This window comes from Gossypium hirsutum, chromosome D08 (genome assembly GCF_007990345.1).
Source record: "Gossypium hirsutum isolate 1008001.06 chromosome D08, Gossypium_hirsutum_v2.1, whole genome shotgun sequence".
Taxonomy (NCBI): domain Eukaryota; kingdom Viridiplantae; phylum Streptophyta; class Magnoliopsida; order Malvales; family Malvaceae; genus Gossypium; species Gossypium hirsutum.
In genome coordinates, this window is record NC_053444.1 from 47,542,681 (window position 1) to 47,561,075 (window position 18,395).

An 18,395-nucleotide genomic window follows, 5' to 3' on the forward strand; every position below is an offset into this window, starting at 1 on the left:
GGATTGTATATATGGAGGAAGTGTTTTAAAAGGCGACCCTCGTCTATATTCTGACAGCTTGGCTGCATATTATCTGATACGTGTCGTAATGACACAATACGGTGTGTAGGGATGTGTGGGTGTTTTTAACCCTACATGGTGTGTTGGGTTAGTCGAATATGATGTGTAGAGGATGGTCGAATATGGTGTGTAGGATTCTGCATAACTAATTCTGTTATCTGTTTCTGTAAAGGACTTAGATCCTATATGAATCTGAATGTATATGTGAATCTGTATAAATTGTATGTCTATTTCTATTGGGTTACACACTGAGTTTACGAAAACTCACATCTATTTGTCTGTTTTGTTCAGGTAATCTACAGACTTAGGCGGATCGGTGCAGCGGAGACTCAGCGGTGACCACTCGATCGTAAACTGTTTAAACTTAGTAATTTATGGTTTATTTAAAATTCAAGATTGATTTGAGAGTTTGTAATTTCTAGGACTTTCTGGATTGTATGGTTTTTAACTGTTGATTTTTGGTTTGTTTGATAATTTGCATGCTTTGATAAAATGTTTTATGAAAACGATGGTTTTACGCAAATAAAGGTTTTTCTAAAAATATAAACCGGATTTCCAAAATGTATTGATTTTATTAAACCTCCGCTATAATATGTGTTTTGGCAAATGAACTAATCAAATGATGTTTTCAATAATAATCATGAATGAATATGAGTTATAAAAGTTGAACAGTTTATCGAAACAACTCGGTTTTCAAAACCCATTCCTTGTGACATTTTCAGATTCGGCAATAACGTTTAGGCCGGGTCTAGGGTGCTACACAAATCTTGTATTTAATATAAATATTTATATATTTATATTTGTTTGCTAACATGTTTTGTCTTATAGAATCGCCTATTCAACGCCATAAGGAATAAGACTTCAAAAAAAATTCCTTAAATACCCATGAAATCAACAAGCACTGAACTCAACCACAACAATACAACGACCCAAAATTTCAGTTTTATAACTTAAAAATATTAGAGGGAATCAAAATATAAGTAATTCCTCCATAAGGAAAAAAAAACTCTCCTACAATTAAATGCAAGCAAGAACAAAATGTCAAAGAAATCTATGAAAGATGATTCAAAAAGGAGATTTATAGTACTTGAAAGAACATATGTTTCCTCCCTAGTTATTAGTTAATTTGTCTCCATTTAGTTATCTTTAGCATATATTTTAGCATTTTCAGTTCAGTAATTTACATTTTATAACTCAGTGGATCTTAACTTATTTATCCTTAATTTTGTCATATTTTGGTACTGATGTCGCTGCATAAGTATTTCCAGATTGTGCCCAGAATTGCCTCTGCACTTGACAACTGTCCAGATAAGAACAAAAATACGTGAGCTGTCCAGTCTGGTACAACTAACTTGTACGTATAGAGGCAACATGATTCTGATGAAAGGACACCTGTGCTATTTGGAAAAAAAATATATATTGACGTGAAAAGAAAAAAAAGGGGGGGAGAATTTTTTGGATCATCTTCTTCAACCTATCCCTAGAAGCTTTCGGCTATGGTAGCTTAAGCTCCTATAGGTGAACCGACATGAAAAGGATGCAACTTAGCTCTTGACGAGGAGCCCTAAGTGCGACACAAAAGGGAATAGAAAGATTAAGTCAAGTTGTCTAGGAATAGCTATGTTGCAATTTAGTCCAACACACAAGTTGTCAATTTACTATATAAGGACCTCCAATTTAAAATTCTATAGCTATTTAATACTTTTAGCAATTAGAACTCAATTTTTGCACTTAATGCAATTTTCTTTTTATCAAATTAGGCATGTAAATGGTAAAATTTCTTAACGAAATTTTTATACAATATTTCTATCATACTGTAAACCATATGATAAAAATAAAATTTTCAGACTTTGGATTTGTGGTCCCGAAACCACTGTTCCGATTTTTCTGAAAACGGACAATTACAAAATCTATTAACTTACATAAGGCTTCCGCCAAATGTTTTATCTAAAGATGTTTTTATTTGGCGTACTACTAATTTGATTGTTTTTTTTTTTGTCATAATAAGGTTTACTCCAAGACCTCGATACTTTTAAAAATTTTCAAGTGTTTTGTTAAACTCTAATAGTTTTATGTTGTGACATACCATACCTGGATCCTAAGATTAGGACGGGCGTGGGTGTTACATTGACCGTTAAAATAAATTAACGGACCAATCAGATGGTGACATTTGGTAGCTTCTAGTTTAATTTAATATTTTTCCATAAAAATATTAACAAATTAGAAAAAGATATTAAATATTAAAAAATGAAAATTGATATAAGCTTTTAAAAATTATCAAAATATAAAAATTCTAATAAATTATAAAAAATTATAAAATTAATAAAACATATTTAAAATTTTATAAAAATGTATTAAAATTATATAAAAATCATAAAAACTTTAATTGGATTAAATCAATCGGTTGGATCGATTAGACCAAAATCAATAAGGGTATCGATCCAGAGAAAACCATGAGACCGGCTGACCTGGGAACCAGACGATTGAACTAATTTTTCTAAAAATAATTTTTACTTAATTGATTTAGACAAATCAATTGAACTAGCCAATCGATGGCTTGACCAATTCGACCACCGATTCAATTTTGAAAACCTTGGTCAAAATATTTCATTCTAACATATGTTATTAGTTAGATACTGAAATTTTGGTTTGATAATAAACATTAAAAAATAAAATTCAGTTAAATTGCCCCGTTCCCAGGTCAACCTGTTTAATGGCTTTCCCGGGACTAATACTCTTGTTGATTTTAGGCTATCTGGTCCTATTCAAGTTTTTATTTTTTATAAGCTTATATCAATTTTAATGTTTTCAATTTAAATAAAATTTACAATTTTTATTATTTCTTAAAGAATTCTAATACATTTTTTTATTTTAAATACTTTAAATAATTTTATAATTTATTATATTTTTATAATATTTATAAGTTTTTTTTATAATTTTATATCAATTTTATTATTTTTTAAATATTTATATTTTATATTTTTTTCTATTTTTACAATTATTTTTATAGGAAAAATATTAGATTAAACTAGAAGCTACCATGTGTCACCATCTAATTGGTCTATCAATTTATTTTAATGGTCAACGTGGCCAATCACAGAAACCATTAATGAAGGAGCTTAATTGATTGTTTTAGTTAACGTAGGGGCTTAATTGGGTGCAAATTTAATACAAGAACTTAATTGATTTTTTTTTTTGCATTTTCTTAAATGTTTTTCTGACATATAAACCATAAAAAAATAAAATTAAGTAAAAACTAAGCAAATAAATATTTAAATCCTTTAACCTTATGTTTGAATTTATATTTAATGCAGTGATAGTATATAATTTTATTTATTGTTAGCAAGATGAAGCCATAAATACAATTGAAGGGGCCGGAGGTGTATATATTTCAAAAGACCTAAAAATGTACCTTATTTATTTAAATACAGAAAACAATATTAATATTAAAAAGTTTCAAATTACAAAATCTAAAAAGATAATCAAAATAGAATTTTAAAAGGATGAAAGCATAATTTTATATAAATTTAAATAATAATATAATATTTGTAAATAAAACTAAAAACAATTGATTAACCCATACATAATCCAGATTTCATTCTTTTATGTAACTATTTATTAAAAAGTTGAAAAAATTATTATAATTGCTTCTTTTCATTCCGCCAATGATACTTTGATTCAGTGGCAAGGTTGAGGGCATGAGGACTTTTAGATTTTATGTTTGAGTCCTATTGTATGTGAACGTGTAATTTTTTTTTTTAGATTTATTTTGGTTATAATGATTAATTTTAGTTGGAACAGTCGATATAGTTGTAACTTTGAATAAATAAATAAATTTTTTTTTATTTTTTCATTTTTAACCATACAAAAAATAACTATTTTTTTAACTTACAATTCACACCTATAATAATTAACTCAACAAATTAAGTTAATTGAATAAATCTAGTGACTTTATTTTTTTCCCAATTTGTATATATGTTTCCAAGTATAGTGTTTACAAATATTGTAACAATAAGACTTGAGGTGGAATTGGTTGAACTTCCAAGTTTTGTGTCGAATCGTTATCGTTATAATTTAATCACTTTTAAACAATAAATTAATAATAATTAAAAGATTAAAATTTAGAAAAATATATTTTAAAAGTCAAAGATAAAAAAAGAAAACCCAAAATTACTTTATAAAAAGCAAAAATAAATAAAAAATTAAATGTTGAATTTTTTTTTATCATTTAAAAACCGTTCTAGTTATTGGGGTCTCAATCAACGAACTTATCCTTCAATTCTAACTTGGTGAGGTTGAATTTGACAACATTGGTGCTTATATATGCAGGTAAAACAAAATTGAAAAAGTTGATGTAGCCACAATTGAATATTAACAATAGTAAAAGAAAATGAATATCATATTTTACACTTCCTCGTAGTGGTTGAATCGAATGAATATGGGCTGCACTGCCACTGCCAGCCAACTAGGATTATTTATTTTCTTGGCAAGAAGAACACGGATTGGATTTGGAAGGCCATCTCACCAACCATACCAACCGTCACGTGGCGGTTATCCCCTCCCAAGCTTTTGGGAAAATCCCGGCTACCAAACCTTGTTTCTTGGTTCCTACGTAGGATCCCACCTAAACCCACTACTTTTGTGGGCTGAAGCTGCTACCTTAGCTTCTTTGGCACTTCTCTCTCGGCTTCAACATTGCTCAACTTGGTTGGTGGAAAGTGTGAACCAATTTTACTTAAAAAAAATAGCTATCTCTTTAACATCTAAAATTATAATAGATAAATGAGATTGTGCAATAATAGAACGATTATAGAGAAGATTGATATATCATTAATTAATTGGATGAGAAGATGATAATCCTTAAGTAAAAATCAATGCATAAATTTATACAATTACGTAAAATTTTAAACAGTCATTAGGTGATAAGCCACTTAAATGGAAACAATTAGGCATTCTATGTGGCTGAAGGCGAATTGCCGGAAAAGGTTGGTGATTGACTGGAGTTTCCCCTAAAATTGCGAGTTTTGCTAATGAAAATAGTACACAAATATAAATTATAAAAAAGTTAAAAGTTTTAAAAATAATTAAATAACAAAAATGAATGAAAAACTTGTACTTCATTTACCTTTACTATAATCTAATCTTCTTTTAATATTATTTATAAAATCTAAAATTTGATTCAAATTATATTGAATAATTTTACAAAGAAAAGAAATAAATGTCATTTTCTTCCACCAACCCCAAAAACCAAACCCCAGTCAGACAATCCCCCTGACATCCAACGGCTACTTTCGCTCCTCCCAAACTCTCATATCAGCCGTCAGATTCTGATTTTACCCAATTCCTACCCAACACCAAAAATATATATAAATAAATAATCCACACTGACTAAACCGGTAACCCGTAAGAGCCAATCCATTTTCTCTATAAATAGCCGCGTTCGAGGCTATTTTCATTGTGCCGTTGAGTTCCGCTGCTTTAGAGTTCTGGTCCGCTCAACACTCTTCCTTCTCTCTAAATCTAATACTCAGATCCGCGAGTAATTTTTGTCACAGGTTCCCTTTTTTACCTTTTTTTTTTAAAAAGAAAAAGATATTGTTTCTTTGTTTATTCATTTTATCCGTCGTTTTTGTTTGGAGATTTTGTTCTGTTGTTATTAGTAGCAGAGGGAAATTGAGTGTTCTGACTTTGTGTTATCCGTTTCTATCTCGTTTTTTCGTTGATTTTTTGCTGGAATATTTGTAGATCTGTGCGGCTTTTGTGTTTGTTTGGAGTTTTTAGCGTGTATGTATGTTTTTATAATAAGATGCGAGATTTTTGAGGTTTGACTATGGATTGTTTATGGAAGTTATATTGCAAAAAACGGTTCATTTTGTAAAGCTTTGAGTTGACATGAGTAAATAAATGTTGCCGCGCGATGACTTAAACTTTAATTGGTTTTACTTTTTTTCTTTTACTTAAAGAGTAGCTAAGTTTTGAGTGGGATCTACTAGATCTGTAAATTTTACATCATTTTGTCTTTTAAATTGAGTGTAAAATATATATGGACAGTGATTTATATGTCGGTCGGTCATTTCTGTGCAGGCTTAAATTCTTGCCCCTCTGAAAGTGAATAATTCCAAAGGCTGTGACAATAAGGTTCTTTCTTTATGATGTCGGAAAGAATAGGATAGGAAAGAGAGAAAATTTTGTTCAGCTGTTTCTGAGAATGAGAAATTACAGTGAAAAACTGTTAAATTGCAACAGCTTCCATGACTTTTCCTAAATTATTGTTCACAGTTCTGACTATAAAGCATGGAGCTGTTGTCTGTTATGTTGATTCTATTGTTTCTTAAATTATTTTTTTATTTTGACTTATAGTTTTTATTTGCATCATATTCTATTGGCCTGCCACACTAAGTTTCATTTCATCAAGATGCTTCAGCCATTGTACTAAGGATTATTTGGTGTTCTTGCAATATGCAGCTCGTTAGAATGGAGACCTTTCTATTCACATCTGAATCAGTGAACGAGGGTCACCCGGACAAGCTCTGCGACCAGATCTCTGATGCTGTGCTGGACGCTTGCCTTGCCCAGGACCCCGACAGCAAGGTTGCCTGTGAAACATGCACCAAGACCAACATGGTCATGGTCTTTGGAGAGATTACCACCAAAGCCAATGTAGACTATGAGAAGATTGTCCGTGACACATGCCGCTCTATCGGATTTGTTTCTGATGATGTGGGTCTTGATGCTGACAACTGCAAGGTCCTGGTCAATATTGAGCAACAGAGCCCTGATATTGCCCAGGGTGTCCATGGCCACTTCACCAAGCGCCCAGAAGAAATTGGAGCTGGTGACCAGGGCCATATGTTTGGGTATGCCACTGATGAGACCCCAGAACTCATGCCCCTTAGCCATGTCCTTGCAACTAAGCTTGGGGCTCGTCTTACTGAGGTTAGGAAGAATGGCACCTGCCCCTGGCTAAGGCCTGATGGTAAAACCCAGGTTACTGTTGAGTACTACAATGACAAGGGTGCCATGGTTCCCGTTCGTGTTCACACTGTCCTCATTTCCACCCAACATGACGAAACTGTTACAAATGATGAAATTGCTGCTGACCTCAAAGAGCATGTCATCAAGCCTGTCATCCCTGAAAAGTACCTAGATGAGAAAACAATCTTCCACCTTAACCCATCTGGCCGCTTTGTCATTGGTGGTCCTCAGGGTGATGCAGGTCTCACTGGTCGTAAGATCATTATTGACACCTATGGTGGCTGGGGAGCCCATGGTGGCGGTGCTTTCTCTGGAAAGGACCCTACCAAGGTGGACAGGAGTGGTGCTTACATTGTTAGGCAGGCTGCCAAGAGCATTGTGGCTAATGGGCTTGCCCGAAGGTGCATCGTGCAGGTCTCTTATGCTATTGGTGTGCCTGAGCCCTTGTCTGTCTTTGTAGACAGCTATGGAACTGGAAAGATTCCTGACAAAGAAATCCTCCAAATTGTGAAGGAGAACTTCGACTTCAGGCCCGGTATGATCACCATCAACCTGGATCTCAAGAGGGGTGGCAATGGCCGGTTTTTGAAGACAGCTGCCTACGGACACTTTGGAAGGGACGACCCGGACTTCACCTGGGAAGGTGTGAAGCCCCTCAAGTGGGAGAAGCCTCAGTCTTAAAATCCAGCTTTGGCTGTCCTCGAATGTCTCTAATCTCATACATATGATGCCCCCCATTCATTTTCATTTTCATTTTCTTATTTGTTCTCTTTCACCTTTAATTGTGTCCTGTCAATGTCGTGTTGCAAAAATGTATGAGAATTTTGCTTATATTGATGCCACTGGAAGTAAACAATCTTCCTCTTATGATTGCTTAATGGAATTCTTGGCTACCTTAATCAAATTATTGTTGAAATGCCCTCTTTTCTATATATCACATTATTCGCTGCAATTCCATATTTCAGGCTTCGTTGCGCACACTTGACCTATGATATGCACGAAATATGGGTAAAATAGGGTCTCACCCTCTTTGCATTTTCACCTTGTTTCTGTTGCACGAAATCTCAGTAATCCCCAGCTAATGTGGGCAGTTCGGTTCTTGACATTTTTGGACCTTAAAGTAAAATAATAAATTGGACAGTTATAAAATATAATAAAATATAATTATATAGTAGTAAAATTTCATTAAAATATTAAGTTTTATGACATTAAGTAAATAATATATTTTTTAACAATTAAAAAAACATTTTTCATTCAATCTACTCTTATGTCATCAACTACGAAAACACAAAAAATTATTAAAAAATGAGTTCTACATGCATTTTGAGATGCAAAATCATCAATGATAACATCAACATCAATGTTTTCCAAAAAAGTCCTTCTCGATTTTTTATTTTAAAATTAATTACTACTAATAAAAGGAACAAAACTCAAAATTACGCACGAAATTTAGTCTAATGTATAATGTTATATATGACTATTAAGTGAGTATCTTTTTTATTTTAAATATCATATTAGTGAACTTATTAGAAAAATTGGACGGAGTTAATAATTGAATTTAAATTTTAAAATATGAAATGTAAAAAGATTAAATTTCAAATAAACAAAAAGTATAAGGATTTAAAAGCATATTTTAAACTATTATATATATAGTAGCTATTTTAGTTTTTTTTTTGAATAAATCGATTGAAATATATATAGATATAAAAACTTAAGCCGAATTGACTTGAAGGTTCAATAAAGCAGGTCTAATACATAAACTAAAAACATAAAACAGACTAGGCCTCTAACAATTGGCCCGAAATAAACTAAAAAAACAAATAAAGAAAAGGAATCCTATTCTAGAAAAGGAATCCTATCTAGGAATAAAATGAAAGCCGATATTTTGAAAATGGGTTTTTGTGTTTTGAATGTCTCTAATGATTGCCCCGATAGTCGATCTCTCGTATTCTGAACTTTGGCATTTTCTAATAACCGTTCTTGAATCTCCTATTATTTGTAAAGCATTAAATCCCATAGAAATCTCTAATTTTAAGGCTTGTAACCCTGCATGTGCTTTTGTTGCAAATGGAGTTGCAATATTGGTATGGATAACTGACTTGGAAGCCAATATTTCACCCCCACATTTCGAACTACCAACCCCGAGGCAGATCTTAAGAGTTGTTGATCAAAAGTCACATCAAAGTAAATCGCCACAATCGTTCTCCTCTCGTCAGACTTAGGACCCCTGCTTGCCTCTATGATAAGTGTCTTATCATCAACTCCTCTTAATTTTGAAATGTAACTTGAGATTTGTGTTGAGATATTCCTGCTTATTGTGTGGTTGTTTTCGTATATTAACTTATTTCGACTTGTCCAAATTATCCAAATCCCACAGCAGAAAAGGCGACACTGTTCATTTGTCCCTTGGCTGAAAACCCAGGTTAGCCAGTTCCATACACTATCGATGTTACTATAAAGTATACAAGAAAACTTTAAAAACCTCCATACTTCTATTGTTGTAGGGTATCGGCGAAAGACATGATTACTATCCTCCTCTTCCTGATTACACCGGGGATAGCGAGCATCAGCAACTACTCTTCTTATCTTTAGGTTAACAAAAGTTGGGATGTAAAAGTACACAACGAAATCTTTAGGTTAACAAAATTTTTGAACGAAATTTTCACGAAATCTTTCCGTGAAATTGTAGGCCATAAAAATATAGTAAAAATAATTTTTTCCTTATCAGATTTGTGGTCCCAAAACTACTATTCTGACTAGGCCCTAAATCGAGATGTTACATTTCTCCCCCCTTTTAGGGATTTTCGTCCCCGAAAATCTTACCTGTGAAGAGATTCGGGTACTATTCCATAATACTTTCACAAGTGCACTACTTTTGTTCCTTAGTTGCTTGGTCTCTCGAGCTAATATCTTTACCAGTTCTTCATCGTAAGTCATGTTTGGCTGAATCTCAACCTCTGTCTGAGAAATCACATGTGACGGATCTGAACGATAACGATGTAACATAGACACATGGAACACATCATGAATCTTCTCTAACTCAGTCGGCAAAGCTAACCGATATGTTAAAGGCCCAACTCTTTCAAAAATACCCTATCACCAACTTGGAACTCAATCTCTTTTCTTTTCAAATCTGCATAGGATTTCTGTCTATCTAAAGCTGCTTTCAAGCAATCTCTAATGACTTTTACTTTCTCTTCTGTTTCTTTAACTAGATCAACCCCGTAAATCTGATTTTCCTTAAGCTCTGTCCAATACAAAGGCGTACGACACTTACGTCCATAAAAATCTTCATAAGGTGCCATCTTCAAACTCGACTGATAACTATTATTATAGGAAAACTCTACCAACGGCAAATATTTCTCCCAACTGCCTTGAAATTCTAAAACACAACATCTGAGCATATCTTCAAGTAACTGAATAACTCTCTCTGACTGACCATCGGTACGAGGATGAAAAGCTGTACTAAAATTTAACTTTGTACCCAAAGCTTCTTGCAATTTCCTCCAAAACTGCGAAGTAAATCTCGGATCTCTGTCTGAGATAATCAATAACAGTACCCCATGCAGTCTGACTATCTCAGAAATATACAACTCGGCCAACTTGTCAAATGAATATTCGGCACTTCTCACCGTACAAGTAATATCTCCAGATTTTCAATGCAAATACAATGGCAGCTAGTTCTAAATCATGCGTCGGGTAGTTTTTCTCATGTGACTTTAACTGTCTGGAAGCATATGCTATTACTTTACCTTCCTGCATAAGTACACAACCCAATTCATTCAAAGATGCATCACTGTAAATCACAAATTCTTTACCCGGTTCTGGCTGTACCAAAACAGGAGCTTTTGTCAATAATGCCTTTAACTAGTCAAAACTTTACTGACACTTCTCAGTCCATTCAAACTTGACATCTTTCTGCAACAATCTTGTCAACGGGGTCGCTATCATGGAAAATCCCTTTACAAACTATCTGTAATAACCAGCTAATCCAAGAAAACTTCTAACCTCTGACACATTTCTGGGTGGTTTCCACTCAACAATTGCTGAAATTTTACTCGGATCAATTTTAATACCACCACCTGACACAATGTGTCCAAGGAATCAGACTTCTCGAAGTCAGAACTCACTTTTGCTAAACTTGGCATACAACTGATTATCTCTTAGAATCTGTAAAACTGTTATTAAATGTTCGGCATGTTCAGTCTCATCAGGAGAATAAATCAGAATATCATCAATAAACACAACTACAAACTTATCCAAGTACAGTCGAAAGATTCGGTTCATTAAATCCATGAATATGGCAGGAGCATTAGTCAAACCAAATGGCATCACAAGAAACTCATAGTGACCGCTAGTCCAGAAAGCAGTCTTTGGAACATTTGATTCTTTAACCCGCGACTAATAATAACCGGATCTCAAATCTATCTTGGAGAACACAGTGGCTCCCTTCAATTGGCCAAACATATCATCAATTCTAGGCAGTGGATATTTATTTATTTTTATTGTTACTTTGTTTAGCTGTCGATAATCTATACACAACCTCATCGAACCGTCTTTCTTTTTCACAAAAAGCACTAGTGCACCCCACGGAGAACAACTAGGCCTTACAAAATCTTTATCAGTTAATTCCTGCAACTGAGCTTTCAATTCTTTCAATTCCATCGGAGCCATTCTATAAGGAGAAATAGAAATAGGAGTGGTACTTGGAATCAAGCCAATACCAAACTCAACTTCTCTAATAAGAGGCAAACCTGGCAATTCTTCCGAAAACACATCAGAAAACTCTCAAACTACTGGCATTGATTCAATTTTCAACTCTGGATCTTTAGTATTCAATACAAAAGCACAATAAGCTTCATACCCTTTTCTCAAACATTTTTGAGCAGACATAACAAAAATCATGGCAAGAGAACCATCTGACTCATCTGCCTTTTCTTCGAGTCTTGAACTTCAATTTCAGCTTTTCCCTTTTCTTTTTCTTTTAACAACTCCTCTGCCTTACAGGCTCTCTCAACTAGAACAACAAACTCTTTTATCTTTAGAACACCAACTGACAATCGGATATCATCATTGAGCCCATCCTTAAATCTTTTACACATAATAGCTTCTGTAGATACACACTCTCAAGCATACTTGCAGAGTCTGACAAATTCACGTTCATACTCAGTAACAATCATCTTACCCTGCTTTAACTCAAGGAACTTTTTCCTTTTCTAGTCAATAAACCTCTGACTGATATACTTTTTACGGAACTCCTCCTGAAAGAAATCCCAAGTAACTCTCTCACTCGGTACAACTGACATAAGAGTCTTCTACCAATGATAGGCCGAATCTCTAAGGAGTGAGACAACACACTTCAACATTTCTCAGGTGTACAGGATAACTCATCAAATACTCTGATAGTATTCTCAAGCCAAAATTCTGTTCTCTCTGCATCATCATCTTTAGTAGCCCAAAACTCTTCAGCCCCTTGTTTTCTGATCTTATCAACTGGTGGCCTTTCTCTTATAACTGTACTTGTACCTGTAACTGGAAGAGCTACATGGGGAATCTAAAAATCATGAGGGGGTGGAGGTCTAACAACCGGATTCGTATGAACGAACTCGGCAAACCATTCATTTATAGCTTGGAAGAAGGCTTTTCGAGTCCTTCCTCCCTGACTAACTGTAATGGACCTTTCACTACCATCTGGTGGCACCGTCCCTTCTGCGGGAGCGGGCGCATTACTTTCTACATCATCTGCACCAGCTCGTTCGGGATCCATAACTATAAAATAAAACATTTCAAAATCGTCAAGAGTCATCACACTATAAAAATATATAAGTATAGCATGTATAACTAGACTCTTATTCATACTGAATATTCCGAGAACCGACTAAACCTACTCTAATACCAATAAAATGTAACACTCCTCACCCCGAGACCATTTTCAGAGTCGAGCATAAGGCATTACTTGACTTAACTTAAAAGTTCGGGGCATAAAAATTTACTTTTAAAAGTTATTTCACTATTCATAATAAGGCTGTCCACCTGTGCAACAGTCACTAAATCAATTATAACTCGAGATACAAAACTCAAAATTTAGATCCGTAAATTTTCCCTAAAACTAGACTCATAAATATTTTTACCATAATTTTTTTAGAATTTTTGGTTTAGCCAATTAGTACAGTTTATTAGTTAAAGTCTCCTCTGTTTCATTGATCGACTATCCTGACCTCTTGTCACTAAAATTCAATTATCTCATTGTACAGAGTTCATATGGTGTTATCACTTGTTTCTACAAAAAATAGACTCAATAAGGAATCTATACTATAAATTAAAACTCATAAATATTTTTGTACAGTTTTTAATGATTTTCTAAAGTCAGAACATGAGATTCCGAAAACCACTTTGACCTTGTCTAACTAAAATGCAAATATCTCAGAATACATAATTCCTTTGTCTACACTGTTATTTTTTTATGAAAATAGACTCAATAATATTTAATTATATATCTTATACACCCTCTAATTCATTTTCTACTATCCTTGGTAATTTTTCAAATTCACGTCACTACTGCTGTCTCAAAACTGATTCACTACCTAGACATTTAGTACAGTTTATCACCTAGACAAATTTTTTACCTTTTCATGATTTCTATGCATAATTTATCACCTAGACATTTATAACAACAAACACCTTCATACTTAGCCATTTTAATAACTATTCATCATCAAATATTTACATATCATCTTTTGGCCATAATTTAAGAATATACAATCGAAATGACTAAGTCCCTATACATGCCATAGCTCGAAACATTTATCGTCTTAAAATACCAAGTTGTGGTGGTTGATAGTGTGAACGCTCTCCGACGTCTTCAAGATCCTGACTATGCTTGATAATACTATATGAAAGAAAAAGAAATAAAAGAAGTAAGCATAAAGCTTAGTAAGTTTACAAGTAAATAAATAACAACATTTAACACAAATAATGATATGCAAGTATCATGTTCTTAAGTTACTTACTCTCATTTACTTGTTTATTTACTTACCTATTTAGATAGCTTAAGATTACAACTTACTCTTCTCTTGCTGAAATATTGGTTCTCACTGATATCATAACATATTCTTAACTCTTATAACTCACCTGAAGTTGCTAATTATACTTTTACTTGAACTTCCATAGAACATAATCTATTTTCTAGCCCGTTGAGTCACATTGGAATAATAAGGATACTTGGGTCTCTTTTCTGATAATAACATGCCAAAGCCGTGTCCCAGACATGGTCTTACATGGGATGTTTCTAGTACTACCAATGCCATATCTCAGATATGGTCTTACATAGGAGCTCTCATATCGGTTCCCATGTCATGTCCCAGACATGGTCTTACGGGGGACCTCTCATCTCGATGCCAACGCCATATCCCAAACATGGTCTTACATGGGACCTCTCATAACTTCAATGATTCCAATGCCATGTCCCAGACATGGTCTTACATGAGATCTCTTTACCCAAATGTCATGACATTTGTATCCAATACATTCCTTATGTTTCAATGGGACTTTTTAACACTGATTCTTTGTTATCTCATACTTGAGTCAACATTAAATAAATTCATGAAATAAATATATAATTGCTGGAAAATAAAAAAATTAATAATAATTGTTAAAATATTGCATTTATTTACCGTAAACTTACCTCGGTACAAAATATGATCAAATCTAGCACTTTAGTCCTCAACCTTTTTCTTTCCCCGGTCTAACTCTGAATTTTGTTCTTCTTGATCTATAATAGAAAATTTAGCTTATTTAATACTCACATTCATCAAAACAGTCCTTAACTCGAACTTTGATAAAATTACATTTTTGCCCCTAAACTTTTGCATATTTACACTTTTTTCACAAAGCTCGGAAATTAAACTTCACCCCTTATTCTTATGTTTTATGACATTCTGAACATTTTTCCCTTCTATGGAAACATCAAATTCCCACTCTAACACTTACTTATGAACATTAGGTATTTTTACCGATTATGTCGTTTTACTCGTTTTCACTTAAAATCACTTAGAAAAAGTTGTTTAACATAATTTCAAGCTTCATATTCTACCATAAAACATCGAAATAAACACATTTCACCTATGGGTATTGTTGACACCATTTTTTTGATAAAAACAGGGTCGACTTGGATTTTGAAAATAAAACCGTAAAAGGGGAGTCGCCACCAATCTTTTTTTAATGAGGTGTGATCGGGTCACCTCGAAAAGTGGTTGTTTTTAATAAATGATTTGATTTTATTAGAACAATGATTTTGGTTCACAAAATTCAGAAAAAAACGGGTTCGGGAGTCGTTTACGTACGAGGAAGGATTAGCATCCTCGTAACATCCAAAATTGGTACCTAGTTGATTAATTAATGTCTTAATGCCGAAATTTAAAAATTTTAAGAGCAAATTAAAATATGGTCCATTTTTATTGAGATGTTGAAATATTTTTTGGAAAGAAGGCATATTTCACGTTAATCGAGAAAGAGAATTATATCCAGTAAGTTAGGACACAATGTCTTGAATTCCCGATACGTAGAAGAATGCCAAAAAACTCACTTATTTAAAAGATATTTAGCTATCTCGAATTTTAAAAAAGGGATCATGCCCAGTAAGTTAGGACACGATCTTTTCTTAATTCTCGAGATTGTTTAAAACTTGAAGAAAAAAGGGTCATGCCTAGTAAGTTAGGACACGATTTTTTCTTAATTAATGTTAATTTTTTAAAAAATGCTTGAGTTAAGCAACAAAGGTCCACTCGTCCCGCGATAACAATATGTCACATCCCGTAAGTTAGAACACGACATTTGAACCCTCGAGGATGAGTTTGCCCTTGCTTTTTTTATTGAAATTTTATGTGTTTGGAAATTTAAAAGGATAATCCGTTATTTAGGTTAAACGAGAAAATTGAGACCCAGTAAGTTAGGGTACAATTTCTCGAACTTCCAAAATGCGAAACATTGCCTTATTTTGAAATTTGTTATGAATTTGGGTAAAAGAATAGTGAAATGTAAAAAATATGCGTTTGATACTTAAAGGGAGTTATACATAGCTACTAAATAATAATACAACATACATCCACATGATCGTGACATAATACGCATAATAATATACATGCATGGATTTGATATAAACAAATCCTAATATTATCATGCACGGATAAGAATAATGATACAAATAGTAACATAATAGTAACAATAATAATAACAACAAAAGCCATAATAAGAACAAATCTAAACTTCAAAAAGATTTGAAAAATAACAAGTAAACAAATAATAAAATAAAATTGCAACAATAATGGCAAACATAAAATAAATAAGCCAAATAAAAAATGAATGAAACAATAAGATAAAAGCTAATGTAAGTTCGACCCAAAAATTAAAAGTGAGTAAATAAATATTAATTAGAATACTTAAAATTTTTTTAACAAAAATAAAACATAAAATTTAATTAAACAGACTATGGACTGAATTGAAATCGGGTTGAAAATCGGTGTCAAAATCATAAATAAATAAAAATAGAGTTGCTGAGGGACCGAAATAAAATGCGGTGAGGACATGGGGGACTAACTGCGCAATATTCCCCTGACCCCTATGCGCGTCGCTTTGCGTAGGACTAGATCGGAAAAAACGCGAAATTCTGTGGCCGAAATTAAGTGAAATAAAAGGCTACATTGAAGGTGCCGTAGAATTGGAGGGACCAAAGGCACAAATCACCCATTAGGGCAAGAATGTGCAGGTCTTCCCCTTCAAACCGCGCCGTTTAACGGCTTATAAAAACCAAAATATATATTTTTTTACTTCACTTTTTCAGGTTTTCTAAAAAAATTACAGGAGCCTCAATTTTTTTTCTCAACACCCTCCCCTCTCAAATGGCCGACGGTCTCTTAAGACCTCCGTCGCACCACCACCGTGGCCGGTGATCAGCACCTGAAAATGGGCCCGTTAACCCCTGCTCCTCGGCATCTTTGAGAGCCAAAGCTCTCTCAACCCATGGGAGTCGAAAATAAGGGAGGTTCTCGGCCTCTTGGACTCGATTCGGGCGACGGAGGAGGGAATTTCCGACGGCGTAACTACGGCCACTATGGTGAGTTCCCTTCCCCCTTATTCTTTGCTTTTGATTTTTTATTATAGTTATTTAAAAGAGATTTGCAAAAGAAGAAAAAAAAATAAGATAAGACAAAACAAATAAAAAAGAAAACCAAGAGAAAGTTCAAAATCAACCTTTAAAATTCAGTTTCTAAGTTTCGATTCTCTGATATGCGTTCGTAAAAAAAACTACTGTAATAGGCCAATTTTGGCCTGGCTAAGAAACCATTTACATAGCCCAAATAATTCGGCCCAATAAGGCCTAAATTGTTAACCCTAATCTGCTAGCCCAAAAAACACAAAGGGTATAGCAGAAACCCTAGTAGCCGCCGCAGCAATCTCACCCTCGCACGCCGCCGCAAATGGCGCGCATGCGCTCCTCCAAGCATGTACCTACAAAAGGCAACAAGCAGTACAGGCAAGAAAATCAGAAAATCGAAAATCAAGATGATAATAGAATGATTTTTTCCCTTTATTTTCTTGTTTCAATACGGCTATAAAAAGCCAATTAAAATCTGTATAAGAGGGGGGGATTTTTTTCGACACAGAGAGAAATACAAAGAAAAAGATTTAAAATAGAGTTAAAAAGAAGAAAAGTTGAATACAAAGGTGATTTTTTGTTTCATTTGTCGAGGAGTTCATCGTTTTTTTTGTTTTTTTATATTCTTATGCATAAAATAAAAGGTAGGAGAGAAAGAAAGCCTACCTTTTCATCAGAGCCGTCGCTTTGCCACCATCGCCGTCGTAGTCGGGGCTTTGGTACAGGGAAGGAGAGCGGTGGCACTCAAGGGGTTAAAAGAGAAACCCTAGTAGAGCAGCCTTTTTTTTGGAAAAAATGAAACAGAATGATTTTTCAAGAAGAACCTGTTTTATTTTAATAAAAGCAAAAACGGCGTCATTTGGTGTAGGTTGGATTCATGTGTTTCTGCTTTAAGGGGGAGTTTGCGTGATTGGCCCCCCGGTTAATCTCATTGTTTTGATTTTGTTCTTTTAAAATTTACCCTGTCTAATTTGAATTTATTCATCTTAGTCCGTGTCACTGCGCAGCGTTGTGGGATGGCGGATTATTTCCGATATGATCCCTCATGTTGTCTGCATGTTGCACCTTGGCCCTTCTCTTTATTTCAATTCCGTTTGTTGCCTTTTAACTTTGTTTTAATTTTGATCTAATCCTTGAACTTTACTTTAAATTGCTTTAATGTACATTACATTGTAAATTTTTTTTTGTGTATTGCTTTATTTATTTA

At 33.7% G+C, this 18,395-nt stretch overlaps 1 protein-coding gene across 2 annotated transcripts; it reads left to right on the plus strand.

Moving 5' to 3' along the window:
• The first annotated feature begins 5,445 nt into the window (after window positions 1-5,445).
• On the plus strand, window positions 5,446-7,939 carry LOC107910600 (S-adenosylmethionine synthase 2). Of its 2 annotated transcripts, XM_041098230.1 has the most exons (3): window positions 5,461-5,615; window positions 6,145-6,198; window positions 6,526-7,939. In XM_041098230.1, the coding sequence occupies exon 3, from the start codon at window positions 6,535-6,537 to the stop codon at window positions 7,714-7,716; it is 1,182 nt and encodes a 393-aa protein (XP_040954164.1). In that variant the 5' UTR covers window positions 5,461-5,615; window positions 6,145-6,198; window positions 6,526-6,534; the 3' UTR covers window positions 7,717-7,939. The 2 variants fall into 2 exon arrangements, with proteins under 2 accessions (XP_016693987.2, XP_040954164.1); XM_016838498.2 differs by lacking the exon at window positions 6,145-6,198 and having other exon boundaries at window positions 5,446-5,615.
• The last annotated feature ends 10,456 nt before the right edge of the window (window positions 7,940-18,395 follow it).

What these genes read in the sequence shown, in the direction of transcription:
- LOC107910600 (XM_016838498.2), top strand. Translation starts at nt 6,535, where the DNA reads ATGGAGACCTTTCTATTCACATCTGAATCAGTGAACGAGGGTCACCCG.